At 26.3% G+C, this 17,071-nt stretch overlaps 1 protein-coding gene across 1 annotated transcript; it reads right to left on the bottom strand.

The window, feature by feature from the left end:
• Positions 1 to 8,819: 8,819 nt before the first annotated feature.
• Positions 8,820 to 11,952, bottom strand: LOC127247944 (glucose-6-phosphate/phosphate translocator 2, chloroplastic-like). Its single transcript, XM_051270039.1, has 5 exons — positions 11,376 to 11,952; positions 11,045 to 11,270; positions 10,360 to 10,582; positions 9,455 to 9,668; positions 8,820 to 9,106 (listed from the first exon to the last, which is right to left on the bottom strand). Exons 1-5 carry the CDS (start codon positions 11,886 to 11,888, stop codon positions 9,095 to 9,097), a joined length of 1,188 nt encoding a protein of 395 aa, XP_051125996.1. The 5' UTR covers positions 11,889 to 11,952; the 3' UTR covers positions 8,820 to 9,094.
• Positions 11,953 to 17,071: the final 5,119 nt, after the last annotated feature.

Below are 17,071 nucleotides of genomic sequence, written 5' to 3'. Positions count from 1 at the left end.
AATATTCTTATTTTCTACTATTAAATTTTTTTAATCAATTATTTTTCATTGTTATTTAATATATACTTTTTTTAATAGATTAGATTTTGAATATTATATTATAATATAGTTTTCAATTTTATAGATATACCCAAAATTTGAGTCTTTTGATTTTAAAAAATAGTGAAAAAATTCACAAAAAAAATATGATAAGTTTTAATATATAAAACAGTATTTATTTTTATTTTATTAGTCATTCTTATTGTATATGTATTTTTTAAAATTTGTCATTTTTATATTTGTACCAATAAATTCTTTTTCATTGTTATCAATTATGTGTCCCTTTTTTCTTTTTCTATTTTTTTTTTCTGCTATTAATACTTCCCTAATAAAAATATACTAATTATTATTGTATTTAAGAAATAGTTGTTTTCAGTGATTTATTAATAAATCTGTTGTTACGACGTTTAAAGAAACAAATGTAGAACGTTACTTATAAATAATTATTATCATCACGAAAGAATAGTTTGATCCAATGGTTTTGATATATTTTGAATTTAAAATTTTCATGATTTATATATAATGTTTGTAAATAGTATTGAAATTGGGATAATATTAATTAATGAATAATGATTTATGGGTATTTGGTTTTATACTTTTTTTCCATTTTTTTTCTAATGAGTATACAAATTTTATAAATTGATTTATATGCCAATTTTTTTAATCAATTATTTTTCATTCTTATTGAGTATATATTGTTCTTATTTTCTACTATTAAATTTTTTTAATCAATTACTTTTCATTCTTATTGAGTATATACTTTTTTTAATAAATTTGATTTTGAGTATTATATTCTAATACAATTTTCAATTTTATAGATTATACTGAAATTTTGAGTATTTTGATTTTAAAAAATAGTAAAAAAAATTCAGAGAAAAAATTATGATCAGTTTAAATATATATAATATTTATTTTTATTTTATTAGTCATTCTTATTATATACGTATTTTTTAAAATTATATATTGTGTCATTTTTATATTGTACCAATAAATTCTTTTTCATTGTTATCAATTATGTGTCCTTTTTCAATTTATTTGGTATTGAATATGATTTTCTAATATTTTTTTTCCCAATTTTGTAGATTATGTGAAATTTTCGACTCTTTTGATTTGAAGGAATATTCGAGAAATTTATATTGAAAATTATGATAAAATTTAGTATATAAAAATTTTATTTTTATTTTATTCGTACCGTGTATGTGTGTATTTTTTAAACTATTTGTTGTGTTAATTTTTTACGAACCATATTTCTTATTCTTTTTGTAAATGTATTTTTTCTAATTAATTTGGCTTCGATTATTATATACTAATATATTTTTTAAATTTTGTAGATAATATTCAAATTTCTAGTCTTTTGTCAAATTTATTTTCATTTTATTTTTTCGTTCATCCATTAAATTTACTCTATTACTATATTTGAAAAAGTAAAAAAAGTCAATATTTTGAAAAAATCATTATTTTATTGTTACTTTTCATTCAAAGTTTATTTGCAATCAATACCTTATTATATTCTCTCATTATTATTTTCAATTAATAACTAAATTTTCAAAAATACTTAGAACTACGATTTTACTTTTTTTTCACTTTTTTTTATTAAAATATTTATTTTTCTTAATCTCAGCACCAACTCCAAATGTACTAATTTTTTTCCTGGCTAATGGAGTATATTTTTTAATTATCTATTTTATTATTTTTATTTTCTACTAATAAATTTTTTTTTATCTATTTGTGTATTTATTTTTTTGACTGATTTGTTTTCAACCATTATATATTTTCTTTTCAATTTTGTAAATATTGTATAAATTTCAAAATTTTTTATTTAAAGAAATATTGAAGAATTCATACATAAAATATAATCACTTTTAATATTTATATATATTATTATTTTGTATGTGTTTTTTAAAAAATATTATCTATTGTTCTTTTTTTCAAATTTGTAAATTATGTCCGAATTTCAAGTTTTTTTATGTTGAAATATATTTGAGAAATTCATACGAAAAATTATGATAAGTTTTAATATGTATAAAAATTTATTTTTATTGTAATGCTTTTATTTTTATTGTGTATGTATTTTTTTAATTATATATTATGCTATTATTATTTTCTATAAATCAATTCTTTTTATTTTTTATTTTGTATGTCGTTTTTAATTGATTTGGTTCCGAATAATGTATTCAAAAAATTTTCAATTTTATAGATTATATCCAAATTTTAAGTTTTTTGATTTGAATAAATATTTGGGGAATTCATATAAAAAAATATTGTAAGTTTTAATATATACATATATATATATAACATATTTTATTCTAGTATATTTATTCTTAGTGTATGTACTATTTTTTAAAAAATGATCTATTGTGTTCTTTATATTTTGTACTAATTGAATTTTTTCATTATTATGTATATGTTTTTTTCTAATTTCTTAAGTTCAGAGTGCTAGATTCTAATATATATATTTTTTATATTTATAGACTACAAAATTATAATATAAAAAATATATATCATAATATAATTAATAGAAATTTGTCGTGCATCACATAGGTTCTCCGCTAGTAATACTATGAATAAGGAGAGAAAAGAGTATAATTATAAAGTCTCAGATTTCCAAACAAATAGTTATAGTATTATAAAAAACAAATACTACTTATTTATTATTTTTTAAATAAAAATAATTTTCATAAAGATTTGTTGCACATGCCCGCGACAATTTATTAAAATTAAATAATAAAAGAATTATTGCCCAAATTTGCAACATTATTTTTTTTAATTTGCAATAATTTTTAAAATTTTAATAATAGTAGTTTTTTAAGAATCTTCACAAAATTGCACAACTATAATAAATGAACAATCAATAAAAACTAAAAATAATCATAAAACTATTTTCCCCATAAATAAATTTTTTTATGAAATTAAATTAAAATAATAAAAGTAGTGGCGGTAAATTACGATAATGAGAAAAATAAATAGCTTTTTAAAATTTGTCACGAAAATCCATGAAAATCTTTAGCAAAATAATTGTAAATGAATTACCCACTTATTGAAAAAATATAACATATTTGAAAATTGTCGTATAATTCCACCCTAATTTCTTACATTCTTTTACTTTATTGTACTATATTTATTTGTTAAAAATAAGATAAACCACTAAAATAATTAGAGTGTATTTTGCACAATTCTTTGTACCTTATATAAAAAATAAATAAATAAATAATTAAATTATTACACACAATAAACACACCCTAATCTTTCATAATTATCATATTTTTCAAAATAATTTTCGTACATTAAAAAGATTATTGTATTCGATCATTTTCTAAAAACAAATATATGCATAATATAATTATCTTTCCTAGTTAATATATTAATAAACAATAATTATTATAAATAAAAAAAATTATATATACTTAATATATCCCGAAAAATTGTGTAAGGTTGTATCGATATAAATATTCAAAATAATATTTTAGTGTTAAAATGGGATAAGTAGAATTAAAATAGGGGTATTATAGGAAACTTATTAAAATTTTGATAAAAATGTGACATGGTAAGTAGAAAAAAGTTTTTTAGGATTTTTTAGGGTTTATTAGGCGGCGGTGTGGTAGTTTATTAGGGTTTTTTAGTTTTGTATTTTAAAAAAAAATTAATTATTTATTTTAATTTTTTTAATTAGAGGGAGGGTAGCGGCTGCGGGAAATTTGAATTATTTTATAGGTTTAAAAAATTTTGAACCATTTTATTAAAATAAAATAATATATAATAAAAATTCAAAAATTTAGAAACCATTTAGAATAAATTCAAAATTTTCGAGCCTTTTTATTAAAATAAAAAAATATATAATAAAGATTTAGTAATTTCGAGACCATTTAAAATGAGCTCGAAAAATTCTGTACCTTCTTATTAAATATATATATATAAATATATAAAATATTTGGAGATTTCGAGACCATTTAATATAAGTTTGAAAAATTCCGATCCTTTTTAATAAAATAAAATAATATATAATATGGCTTCGGAAATTCTAAGACCATTTATATAGACTTGGAAATTTCCAAGCCTTTTCAATATAATGAAAATAATGTATAATATGGCTTCGAAAATTCTGAAACCATTTGAAAGACTTGAAAATTTCCGAAGCTTTTCAACATAAAAAAATAATATATATATATATATCTAATATGACGACATAATTTAAATGGGCTTGGAAAATTCTGAAACCTCTCTATATAATAAAACAAAAGATATATGCCTTCAAAAATTTCGAGATCATTTAAATGGTTTCGGAAATTTTCGAGACCATCCAATATAATAAAATAATATATTTCATATGCCATCAGAAATTCCAAGGCCATTCAATATTTAATATAGTTTCGGAGAATCTAAAACTATTTTAAATGGTTTCGGATTTTTTAAGACCAAAAAAATTAGTTGATTTAATATTTATTATATATATATATTCACAGTCTCGAAATTGATTCCGAAACAATTTCCAAGTCAAATTCATTTAGTCTGGCAGTGTACTTCCACGACAATTTATCAAAATTGTTATGAAAATGGCTAGGTACATTCTGCTACAATTTCATTCACGAGAATTTGACAAATTTTCAGGTAGTGCACGAAGAAAAATTAACATTCAAAGGAGGCATTGTCCTTTATTTCATAGAGCAAAATACAGCACTAGACAAGATTGGCCACACATCGGCGCACCCCGCCCGCCATGGATAGGATATGGACCTAGAGGTGGACCATATTTGGCATAGTTTTGGACTTGAGCTCACGCTAACTCGAGGTGGTCTAGGCCATCCGTAATGCAACAATTTCGTCGTACTAGCAATTCGATGTTTGTCATATGGGAAGAGAAATTCTTCAACTCGATTATTTACTCATTTGTCATTCAATTCTAACCGATGGTAGACCTAGTAAGGGGGCCAAGGGTGTTGGGCCCTTTAACTATTTTGATTTTTCGGTATTGTATGTATTCATTTTTGTATTATATGTATAACTTTTAGAATTTTAATAATGGAGTTAAAGGTTACCATTAATTGGAAATTCTTATTGATTTAATAAAAAAAAATTATTATTATAAATATTTAACTTAATTGTCAAATTTTTTTATTTTTAAACCCATGAAAAATGAGAATTTTGTAAGTGTTTATATACTAAAATTATATATTATATATGAAAAAAATTAATAAATAGCCCTCCGCCAACTATTATTCTTGGATCTCTCAGTGATTATGGCATTGCAGTTTTCTGATTTTAGTACAAGTCTCATATAATTGTGAGTAATATTCACACAAATTCCAATTAAGATTCAACAATATTTAAACATCATATTATCATATTCTCTCCATGAGAGGCTTCAAAAAAAGAATAAGTTCCCCACTTATTGGAATAATTATGAAGAAAATAAAGGACGGAATGAATCAATATTGTTTTATGTTGGTCTAAAATTTTGTTTGATGAATTGGAGATCCGCAAAATGATCATATATACAACCAACTCGTGCTAAATTGTTCATGTTGTCTGTTGATGTGGAATGTTTTGCCACATATTTTTTGAATTAGAAAAAAAAAAAATTGAGAAGTAAAAGGACAACTCAAATCCTGGATATTTCAGAGGCAAAAAGTACATGAGAACTTCTGTAAGCATTGATATGGAAAGTAAAAAAAACGATGAAGAAAAAAAGCAAGAAACACTCAGTCCTTTTTGGATCTGTAGAAAAATCAGACAATCAATCAGCTGTCTGCAAGACTACAACCTACTCGAGTTCATGGTTCCAGGCTGATGTTCTAGTCATTGAAAAAGCTTCAAGGTGAGACAAAATATATATCTCATTGTCCTACTACATAAAAAGACAAAATGACTTTGTTCTACGAAATTGCATGCAAAAGAAATGTCAAAAATAAAGGAAGAAAATGTTTCCAACACCCATTACCAAACGAGGTAATATTTGACTCTTTCTTTCTTCTAGGCATTTATGTCAAGTTTGACATATCAATTTCGTCCCATATGCATAGATATGTGTCATGAAATGTGTGTTGGCATATTTGACCATTTTGAGTTCATTTGTTGTCGAATATTGATTGGAAGAAATGGGTTTGTGTATGTGTATATATACATTACCCATAGAATTGTGGAAATGGGACTTTTCATAATTTTCTAAAAGAGAAAATATGATATCTTTCGTATTCTAAGTAGAGAGTGAGAACTTGAAGAGTTCTACTCAGCTTCACCGAAAGAAGAGCCCAAATCACATGGTGTAATAGTTGAGTTTTATTTCTAGTTGAGGGGGAGTGTTCTCTTTTATTTTGAGGGATTTTTTTTTTTGGAGGTTAGATCATGATTTGAGTAGAAAAATCTGGGAGGATTATTATCTATTATATTGGGTCTGAACCATGTCGAAGTTGCTGGAGATTTGAAGCCAAAATCACATCCTGAAGGAATCACAACAGTCTGTTGTATTGACAACTTCCGAGTGTTTGTTTGGTTCAAAGGGGATTCCAAGGAGAGTCGAAGGAGGAGGATGTGACAAGCTGTCTACAACAACGTCCCATTTCAGAGCACAACCAATGGAGGTCGAGGCGTTGCATGCTTGCCTTTGCGAAGGAAGATGCACTTGTATGTGGTAGGGAAACCAATACATTTAAGTTGGATCTGTGGCGGTTGATTTGTGGAGTGTGTGTGAAGAGTTTTTGTATCTTGTTCCTGCACTGATAGTGGAATTGCCCTAAGTTGGTACCCCCAGACATAGGCCGGTTGAGGGCCGAACTGGGTTAACAAACTTTGGTATGTTGTTTGTTTTGATTCACTCTGCACTGTACTTTTTGTTGCTTGTTTGTTGTTCGAATCTCAACCAAACAACAACACTCTGAACACATCAAACCTTTTGAGTTTGCATTCCATTCCGATGCATCATTCAAGTATGGTCCAAATTTAAGTTTAAAGTGTAGAAATACATCTAGTGGAACCGTGATTTGATATGGAGGCAAATGAAGAGTTTTTTACCCATTGTTCTTAAAGTTTTGAATGGAAGTAATTAAATTAAGAGATAGCATAAGAAATCCCTTTTTGATGGATTACAGTTTATAATTTATGCCACGTACATCAGCCCAAAGGGAAGGTTCCACATTAATAGACTTGTAGCATATTTTGGGAAGTATTACAAATAATAAAACTTACAATAAAAATATTACTCTATTCGTCCGCAAAAATTAAAATATTTTAGTCCGGAAAGGGGACTAAAAAAATAAGTATTTTATTAAAAAAGTGATTAAAAAAAAAACGATAGTTTGAGATATTTTTGAAAATTTAGTTAGAAATTAAAGTAATAAAGAGATAAAATATAATAAAGGTAGTGTCATTTGTTGTAAATATGTTTAAATAGAAAAAAATAATTAAATGTTAGATTTATTAATTTTGTCAAAATTAATAATGTAATAAATTTAGCTCACATACTAAAAAAAAAAATGAAAGTAAATTTGGCGGGCATAGAAAATATTATCTATATATATATTTAAAAATTTTGGCACTATTCAAACTAACCTAAAAAATTAAAATAATATTAAATACATATTTTGTCACATATATAAAATATCACATCAAATATACTCGACTCTTCACTCTTTGTTATTCTCAAAATAATAATATTTCCAAACTCTAAAACTTTCCCAGTTACAATATGTATTGTACATTGTATTATTATATACTGTATGTTTTGATGGAATATACTAACTTGAACAAATTAGTATGAAAACTGCTAATTTGACTCAATTAACATTGAAATCCCCGTTGCAATAGCTCTCCTTAATGAATGTACTTTCCAATTTGTTTCAAGTTGGATAAAAGCCAGATGGTGAAATATAATCTAGTATGATTGTTTTTACCTGTTTAAATTTAATTGATTTATATTTTAGGAATGTTGCATATAAAAAATAATACTTCATTTGTCCCGGTCTAAATGGACTCTTTGAGGGGTTTTGTAATAGACTAAAAATAATAGTATTTTATTAAAATAAATAAATAAATATTAAAATTTAAAAACATTATAAAATTTTTAATAAAATATTAAAATGGTATAATAGACAATTAAATTAAAAAATATTTAATAAAATCTCTCATCTCCAAATTCCCCCAAATTGGAGGGGAATAAAAATCTAAAGAGATTAACTTCTCCCTCCCCTACCCTCTCCTCTCCTCCCTTCTCAAAAAAATTGAACCAAATACAAAATTTTTTAGAATTTCATCTCTTCTCCTCCTCTCCCCTCCCCTCCTAAACCCTCGAACCAAACAGACCCTAAAAGGTATTTTGCTACTTGTGTATGATTATTTTTACTTAAAATAGAAAATTGATACTTTAAAGTATGACAGACAAAAATGATAAAAAAAAAAGTACTTTAAATTGAGACGAAGAGAGTAGTTTCTATTGAATATTTTATTTTTTTATTTCTTTTGGGAAGCATGTCGGTATTATATTTATATGCCGTGCCTATATATTGTATCATTCGGTAATATTAATTAGAAATTATGTTGTTAACGTGAATGTTCTTTTCAAAACTAGAGAAAAACCTATAATTATTTGAGTCAAGGTAATTACAACCCCCCCCCCCCCCCCCCCCCCCCCCCCCCCTCACTTTGTTTTTTTCAAACCCAATTAATCTATATTTTCATCATTTTTGTTTATAGTTTACCCTAATAGATCATTAACTTCTTTTCAAGAAATAGGAAATTTACAATACAGTAATAATAATAAAAGAAAAAAAAAAATGTGAGAGAGATTGGCCTTCATAATAAAAAATAAATTATTTATATAATTCTCGAAACATATTTCCTCAATCAACCAAAAATCTTCTACATTCCAGTACCATAGTTTATCAACATCAATCGGCATCGTCCAAGTAATGTTTCACTTCGCCTCCTCGCTTGTCTTCAAAGCATTTATTTTAAAATGCATTTGCAATGTCGATTTATCATTCAAACCATGAATCCAATTAATTCCATTGGAAAAACCTTCTTTTTAATTTACACGTAAAGGTCGCTCCCGTGCATTGTCTCTTGTTTACCTTGTAGCCTGCAACGTAAATTTTAATGAAAGAAATAAATTAAATTTTTCAAGTAAAATAATCGTTATACTATTTTATTTTTTACATATGAAAATTTCAAGAATTTTCTTTTTTTTTTTTTTTTTTTTTTGTATCTTCATTAATACATCCTAGAAAATTAATCAAAAGAATAGAAATGCATATGTAAAGTGATGACAAGAGAATCACAAGACCACATGTGACACTAGCTGTATGGGTCACATGTTATCTTCTGTGTACATATTTTGTCCAAATTTGAATAGGCAGACAAAATTTAATTTCAAACTAAAAAATTATGAAACCCTAAAATAAAATTTGAGTTTCGAACTTTAAAATACCTGAGAATAGAGAAATGTGCCGGAGATAGCAATGGCGGCGCCGAGGGCATTGATGGGCTGAAGCGGCGTGCTGAAGATGATGATGGACGCGACTATTACTGAAATCCTCTTCATCGTGTTGCCGATGCTAAATGTCAATGGAGATATTTCATTCAAAGACATGTACGACACTTGATTGTATAGGTGATAGAAAACACTTTGGGCTACAATCCACCTGCATATGTATTATTTTTCACAACCACAAATTAAATAAATATAGCATGTATGTGGGGAGGGGTGGGTGGCTAGGTAGGGTTGCTATGTAACAATCAAAGAATGAATTGAGGACAAAAATTGAAGATATGGCAATCACAGGACTGACACTACTCTTTGTCCATATTATTGCCATATATATATATATATATATATATGTAGAATGAATAGTTTTTCTTTTTTTTCATGTATAATATAAAAAATCTTAGGCACATAAATGTAATGTATATATTGAAGATCATTAATTATGACTAAGGTTTTGTTTACATACACACTTTTTAAAGTTCATTAAATTAAATTTCTATTTTTTGTTATAAAATATAAAATTAAATAATCAATTTCTAATATTCTAAAAGTTTATCAAAACTCCAATATTTTTAGCTAAACAAAACCTTCTTCAAATATGAGTTAAAAAATTAATAAAATAGTAAAAACACTTGTCTTCTACATGGTGCACTTATGTGTGTATATATATATATATATATATATATTGAATGTATCATAATGCATTCAAACTCAAATTGATGATCAAATGAAAATATTAGTTGGGTCATTGATAAATTACCATATGAATCGACTAAAAGAATAACATCACAAAATTACAAAATGGTGAAATTAGACAAGGAGAAAGTGACAAAGAAAGAAATAATTACCAGACGAAATTTGGTCCGATTTGAGAGAGTGCCTTTTGCCAGCCAACAGCCCACAACTTGGGACCCTCGACAGCAAAGGCAAATGGTGTGAGGATCAAAAGAGACAACATGGAGAGGCAAGCATAGTAATTCATCCCACCAACTGATTTCCCTTTCATCCCTTTCTTCGAGAATATGTTCCTAAATACAAATGCCATGTTCGACACCATTGCCCCCATGAATCCTGCACCAATTCATCATTTATTTTTTAGAAGAAAAATAATCAAATTTCTCATTCAAAATAGGGTGTATTTTGGCTAATTTTGAATGCTAACAAGATGTTCATTTAATTTCCTTAGCCAAGTTTAAGTTTTGTATTTTAATGTGTTTCATTATAAAGACAGGTGAAAATGTTTTGCACATTAATTTAGGGTATATATAGAATCCATGGATACGTATCTCAGTTAACAACTGAGACATTTTTAATTTAGTGTCGATAAAAATATTAGCAATTTATTATATGGTGAGTTAAGACAAAATAGCTAAATTGATAAGCTATTGTGCAGATCATTGTGTTAAACATAATAAATATCGAATACTTTCTAAAAAAAATGCTTATATCGAAAAATCTTAGAGACACCAAGTGAACACTAACTAAACTTTCGACAAAAAAACTTCATTGCAGTCATCAACATATCTAGCTTACCAGTAAGGTTGAAGTTGAGCTCAGTAACTGCCGAAAGCGCGCAACCTCCGATTATAGGCAATAGAGACAGATACACCGGCAAGGGGAAAGTTTCTCCGAGAAAAAATCTTGACACCAAAACACTAAAAGCCGGCTCGCCACTCTTGATAATGTGAGTGAAAGAAACTGCTACTTTCGACATGCTTACAGTTGCTGCCACATGTCCGATGGTATGCGCTATCGCAACCTATGTATATATATAATAATCACAATAATTCATCAACGCTATCTTAAAAAAAAAAAAAAAAAATGTTAGTCATTAAAGAGTTAAGGCAAGATGAAAATTTCTTACAGGAAACAAGGCTTTCCAAAAATCAAAATCGGTTTGTGGGGCATCGGCGATCCTAGTAGCCCACGAGACAAGCATAAGAAGCGATCCGGCAGCTAGTGAAAGAGTCGAAGTAAGCCAAGGGAAAGGAAACGCATTCAAAACCTTCTTGTTATATATGTTGAAGACGACGTTCAAAGCCCACCAAGTGGCGAAATAGACGCCAATTTTAACCTTCTTAGCGACATCCTCGTCCACCTCAATGCTTATGGGGACGGATTGCGCTCTACGAGCTTCGTAGGCATTGCACCGGACGGACGGGGTTGCATCCGAATCCAAGCTAGGGTTAGAAATGTGGTTGAAGCTTGTAGTTGCTGAGATGTAGAGTGGCTTGTGGGATGTCACATTTTTCTTCGTAGGAATTAGGGTTTGTAAATTTAGGGTTTGTAGATTTAGGGTTTTTGAAGGTAAAAGAGATGATCTTCTTACCAATTGTGCTGATGTTGTGTATGATTGATTTGCTGAGAAAGCCACCATTATTTTTTTTTTTTTGTTTTGCAAGATTTAATGCAATGCTATATTTTTTGGTATGAGTTTAGCTTGGTTCGACAAATGTGTGCGCGCGCGTGTATATATATAGAGTCGAGAGAGGTGGGGCCTACGAAAGTGGCCGACCTCTCGGACTTATTTAGGGTTAGGTTAGATATTTTTAGTGTATTACACCTGCCTGTAGACTGGTCGGAAAAGGCAACTCGTGGTCGAGGAGGGGCAAGGATTATTCGATTCGGCATTATCTTAGGTTTCAAGTGAATCGACAGCCGTTGATGATGTAGGTTTTGAATGATCGGACGATGAGATGAATATAGAAGTTGGTAACTTGATCGGGGCCAAGAAAGAAATGTGACCTGTGAATTGGTGTCACCATGGGCTGTCTTGAAGTAAATTCATAGGAATATTCCTCAAAATACGTCCTGGAATTTATTAAAATTTATTATTATTATTTATTTTTTTTTCGAGGGTTGTTAGGGTTTTGAGCTACACAAGTTGGATTTGAATGCATTTTCTTTCTTTTCTTTTCTTTTTTTTTTTTTTTTTGTTTTTTTGGTTTTTCTTTTTTTTTTTTTAATTTGGGTGTGTAAATTTTACAACAATTTAAATATTTTTATTATATAATTTTTTACGATTTTTTGTAATATATATATTGGGTTTTCTAAGAAAAATTATATGCAACCAACTAAATTAACAATCAAATTTAAATAAATAAAAACTCACCTGTTTACATTTTTTTTCGTGATTTTTTACTTTATTTTATTAATGCGTGTTGATTATGTTTTGTTAGGGTGTAATTTTGTGTATTATATATTGTAAAATATCATGGGAATTTTTTCTTTTTATGTTTTGGCTCATTCGATTATTATACTTTATATAAATTACTTACGCGTTGCGAAATTCCAATAATTGCATTTTGTCACAATTTGAATGAAATACAATTATTTATATAGCACGTGAATGTGTTTTCTTTTTTCTTTTATTCTTTTGCCATGTTAAACAAATATATATATGGTTTGTTTGCTTGTGCTTTTAAATTAATTTGAAATTGAGTGTTAATTTAAATTTTATTTAAATAGTATTTTGATATAACGTTTTATAACAAAAATAATAATAATAATATTTTTATTGAAAATAATGTCAAATGAATAATATTTTTTATTTAAAATATTAAAACAAACTCATTTACAGATTTCATACAAATTTAATTTGCTCTGCTGAGTGTGCCTTAATTACTCAAAAATCAAATTTTATTTGCTAAGAAATGACAAAGTCGTGCATTAAAATTCTCATCAATTTAAGAGGAATTTAAAAGGAAAAAATGAAAGAAAGTGCCCTACTCATGTGATTTTAAAAAATAAAAAGTAAAAATAAAATGAAATTTTGATAAAAATTAGTATAATATATATTTATAATAATCAATATTTGATGTGCTGTAAAGCTAAAGTTGAAACAAGTTTTAATTTAATTGTCACTTTGCTGAATTGATGTATTTTCTCTATGTAATTAACACCTTGAAAATACTACTACATATACATAATTTGACCGTCTCTCTAAACCTAGATCAACATGATCGAATCACTAAATTTTTTGTACTCTTATATGTTTTTCTTAATTTTCTAATTTCTGTAACAATATTAATATAAGAACATACATAAGTTGAAGCATAGGTCTTCCCTAACCTCAAAAAAGATCTACAAATAAATCCAGCTATAAGATGGTGAATGAAAAAGACCAAAATTAGTTGAAATAAAATTAAAACAATTTGCTTAATATCTTGCGATACAACTTCGATATTGAATTTGGACCGTTGGAATCTTTGTCACTGTCAAAATTATTCAAAGAAGCATAAGGCAATTCGATCGTTGATGTCATTTTCATCGACCTTATGTTTCTCGAGTTTGTTGCTTCCCAAAAAAAATATCATTTCTACATTCCTCGTGCCCATTTCACTATTGAACCTGTTTGCCAACGACGCGTCTACTTTTAAATTTTTGAAAATATATTCAAGATTTTATTAAAATGTGTGTTGGTTTTGATGCTAAAAAGTAACTAAATCTACATTATTCAACAAATTTCTTATATTGTTTAGTAAATTTCCTTTTACATTATTCTATAGATAATTCGATGCTCCACATAAAATTATACTCCCTCCGTCCTATAAGAAGAATACTATTTTATATTTATGTCCGTCCCAAAACAAAAGTACTATTTTCTATTAATACTCTTACAATTTTCAATATATTACTACGAACCAATATAATACTAATATTTAAAAATCTAATAGTATTTAATAATATCACGCAATCTAATAAGGACATTTTTGTTATTTTCACTATAAACCAATATAATATCACATAATCTAATACGAATATTTTTGTTATTTTCACTATAAACCAATATAATATCACGCAATCTAATAACGACATTCTTTTTCACTATAAACTAATATAATATTAATATTTAAAAATCTACGTGCAAAAAGCAAATATTACCGATTTATGGAACAGAGGTAGTACAATAAATTTTTTTTCATGCTTTCTAACCCACTCTTCATAATTTTTGGTTGATTGTTTGTTTTAGACTAATTGATATTGGATCCTTAAAAGTTGGTGTACTAAATCAAATACAGGCATGGTGAAACTCATCCTGTCCAATTTTCAGAACTTATCTCTGCTGTATCATTTTGTTTTGTTCTTCAAATAATTGTTGGGATTAATTGGTGGCTGAAAAATGTCCAAAGGCTGTCCCATTATTACATATAGTTGTCTCCTGCAACAGACATGCTGTATAATTCAATCAATCATACACTATTCCAAACAACTGTTCCATACAAAGAATCTGGCTCTTTATGTTGATTTTTTAAATTTTTTTATAATAATAATAATTATTATATTTAAATTAAAATAATTATATCTAATATGATACAATTAAATGCTTAATATGATGACTTAAATATAATTTTTACATATAATTATTATTATTATTATTTTATTTTAATTAAACATATATTATGCAAACTCTCGTTCGCCATTCTCTGCTTTTTCTTTTCTATGAAAATGAAATTACAATTTTGTTGATGTGACAAAGGAATGCCAATATTGGACGGCTCTCCTTCATTGACCTTTTAAAAATACTATATTTCGGAAACCATACTGAAAGAACTCTAAAGTTAAGCGGTGCGCGTGAGTGAGGATATGTGCGCGCTGAAAGAGCTCGTGTTGACATGTGGAGCCAATCTACGACATCCCGACACGCTCGGTTTTGCGTGGCTTGTGAGCCAGGGTGTCACACTGTGTTCCACTCGATTGCAGAAATTGATAGACAATTAAATCAATTTTTGCCAACCAACGCTTTATGGAGTGGGCTTTTTCTTTTTCTTTTTTTGTACCGCATACGTGTGTATTATATACAGGGACGGACCAAGGTGGGACGGACCAAGGTGGTGGGCTGCAGCCCCACCTCCCCATCCCAATTTTTTTATTTATTTATTAAAATTTATGTATTTTTTATATAAATATATATAATACAGAAAAAATGGATAAATAAAAAAATACTAAAAAATTATATATTTTGTCTGAATAAAAAGGAATACAAAAAGATATATTTATAATACATTTTATAACTATTATTATTGATGTAGTTCGTTATTTATATTTATTTTTTAAAAAAATATAATAATCAGAATGATAATTTTTTCGGATAACAAATAAATATTTATAAATAAAATATATTATCTTGTAAATTTTAAAATTAGCCCTCCCTCGAATATAATCTTAGGTCCGCCACTTATTATATATATATATATTTGACATGACACTCAAATTCCTATATTCTCATATTTTTTTAGTTTTATTATTATTTTTTTAATATTGAGTTTGGATAATTAATTAGAATTTGTTAAAATAAGAAATAATCTAATAAAATTAAAATTTATTATGATAATAAATAACAAACATATGGATAAAATTAGAGTCTGTATATCTCTATATATATACCTGAGTTTTAATTTTATAAATTGTTCGATTTAAAATTTTTGGTTTTGTTTTTAAAAATCGTATTCTTTTTATTTATACTAATATATAGTTTCTTTGATTCTTTGATACAAAAAAAAATCTGTTGATTAAGTTGAAGTTTCATAGAGTTTAAGTGATTAGATAATTTGTAGTTGGATCAAAATATTACATATATAAGGTGAAAGTTCTTTTTGTTCATAATCTTGATCTTAATTTTTTTTAAGTTTATGAGTTTCATCGATTCATACTGTGGTGATTATAACGTGTTTACAAGCATTATTGGAAGGACTTTTATATATAATTTTATTATAATAAATTTTCTACTTTGATTTGGTTGACCGTGACTTTTATTTTATTTTAAAAGATTTTTCATATTAAAAATTTTCATATTTTATTATATTTTATATGCAATATATATAATTGATTATTGTTATTCATATTTTTGCAAAGATTGCATTTTTGTTTAATTTTAAAAAATTTAAATTTAATTATGCATAAATTAACTATTGTCCTATAATGTTGTTATATATTCTTTTTAGTTTTAACTAATATATTAGTATAATATTAATACGGTGATACAAAACAAAAAAAAAAAATTTCAAAAAGCAAGAACCAAAGAAAGAAAGAATGTATGCATTTTAAAAATTATTTATTGTATTGTTTTACTAATAAATTTTGTCATTCTTATTGTATATGTATTTTTTAAGGTTAATTTTTAATTTTTAGTATAATATTTTAATAGACTGTTGAATTTTGAATTTTTTCATTGAAAAAATATTTAAAAAATTCATATAAAAAATTATGTTTTAACATATAACAATTTTATTTTTATTTTCTATAAATTGCAAATTTTTATTATTTATTTTATTTTTCAAATTAATTTTATTCGAATAATGTATTATATATATAAAAATATTATAATTATTATTTATAAAAATTATTAAATCAGTATATAATTTAATATAAAAATAATTCATGCATAATACAGATTACATGCTAGTTATATAATAAAAATTAGGGAGACTTGGACTAAAATCCCTGTCAGTGTATTTTGCTTGCAATTCAGTCCCCATTGTAAATTAATTGATCTGCAGTCCCTACTTTATTGATTAGATATGTTATAACTCCCTTCTTGTATTTTCTACTCAATCACAA

This window comes from Andrographis paniculata, unplaced genomic scaffold, assembly GCF_009805555.1.
Source record: "Andrographis paniculata isolate CXL003 unplaced genomic scaffold, ASM980555v1 Contig32END, whole genome shotgun sequence".
NCBI lineage: Eukaryota > Viridiplantae > Streptophyta > Magnoliopsida > Lamiales > Acanthaceae > Andrographis > Andrographis paniculata.
Note: the sequence above shows the minus strand (reverse complement) of the source record. Positions and strands in the feature narration are given on the sequence as shown.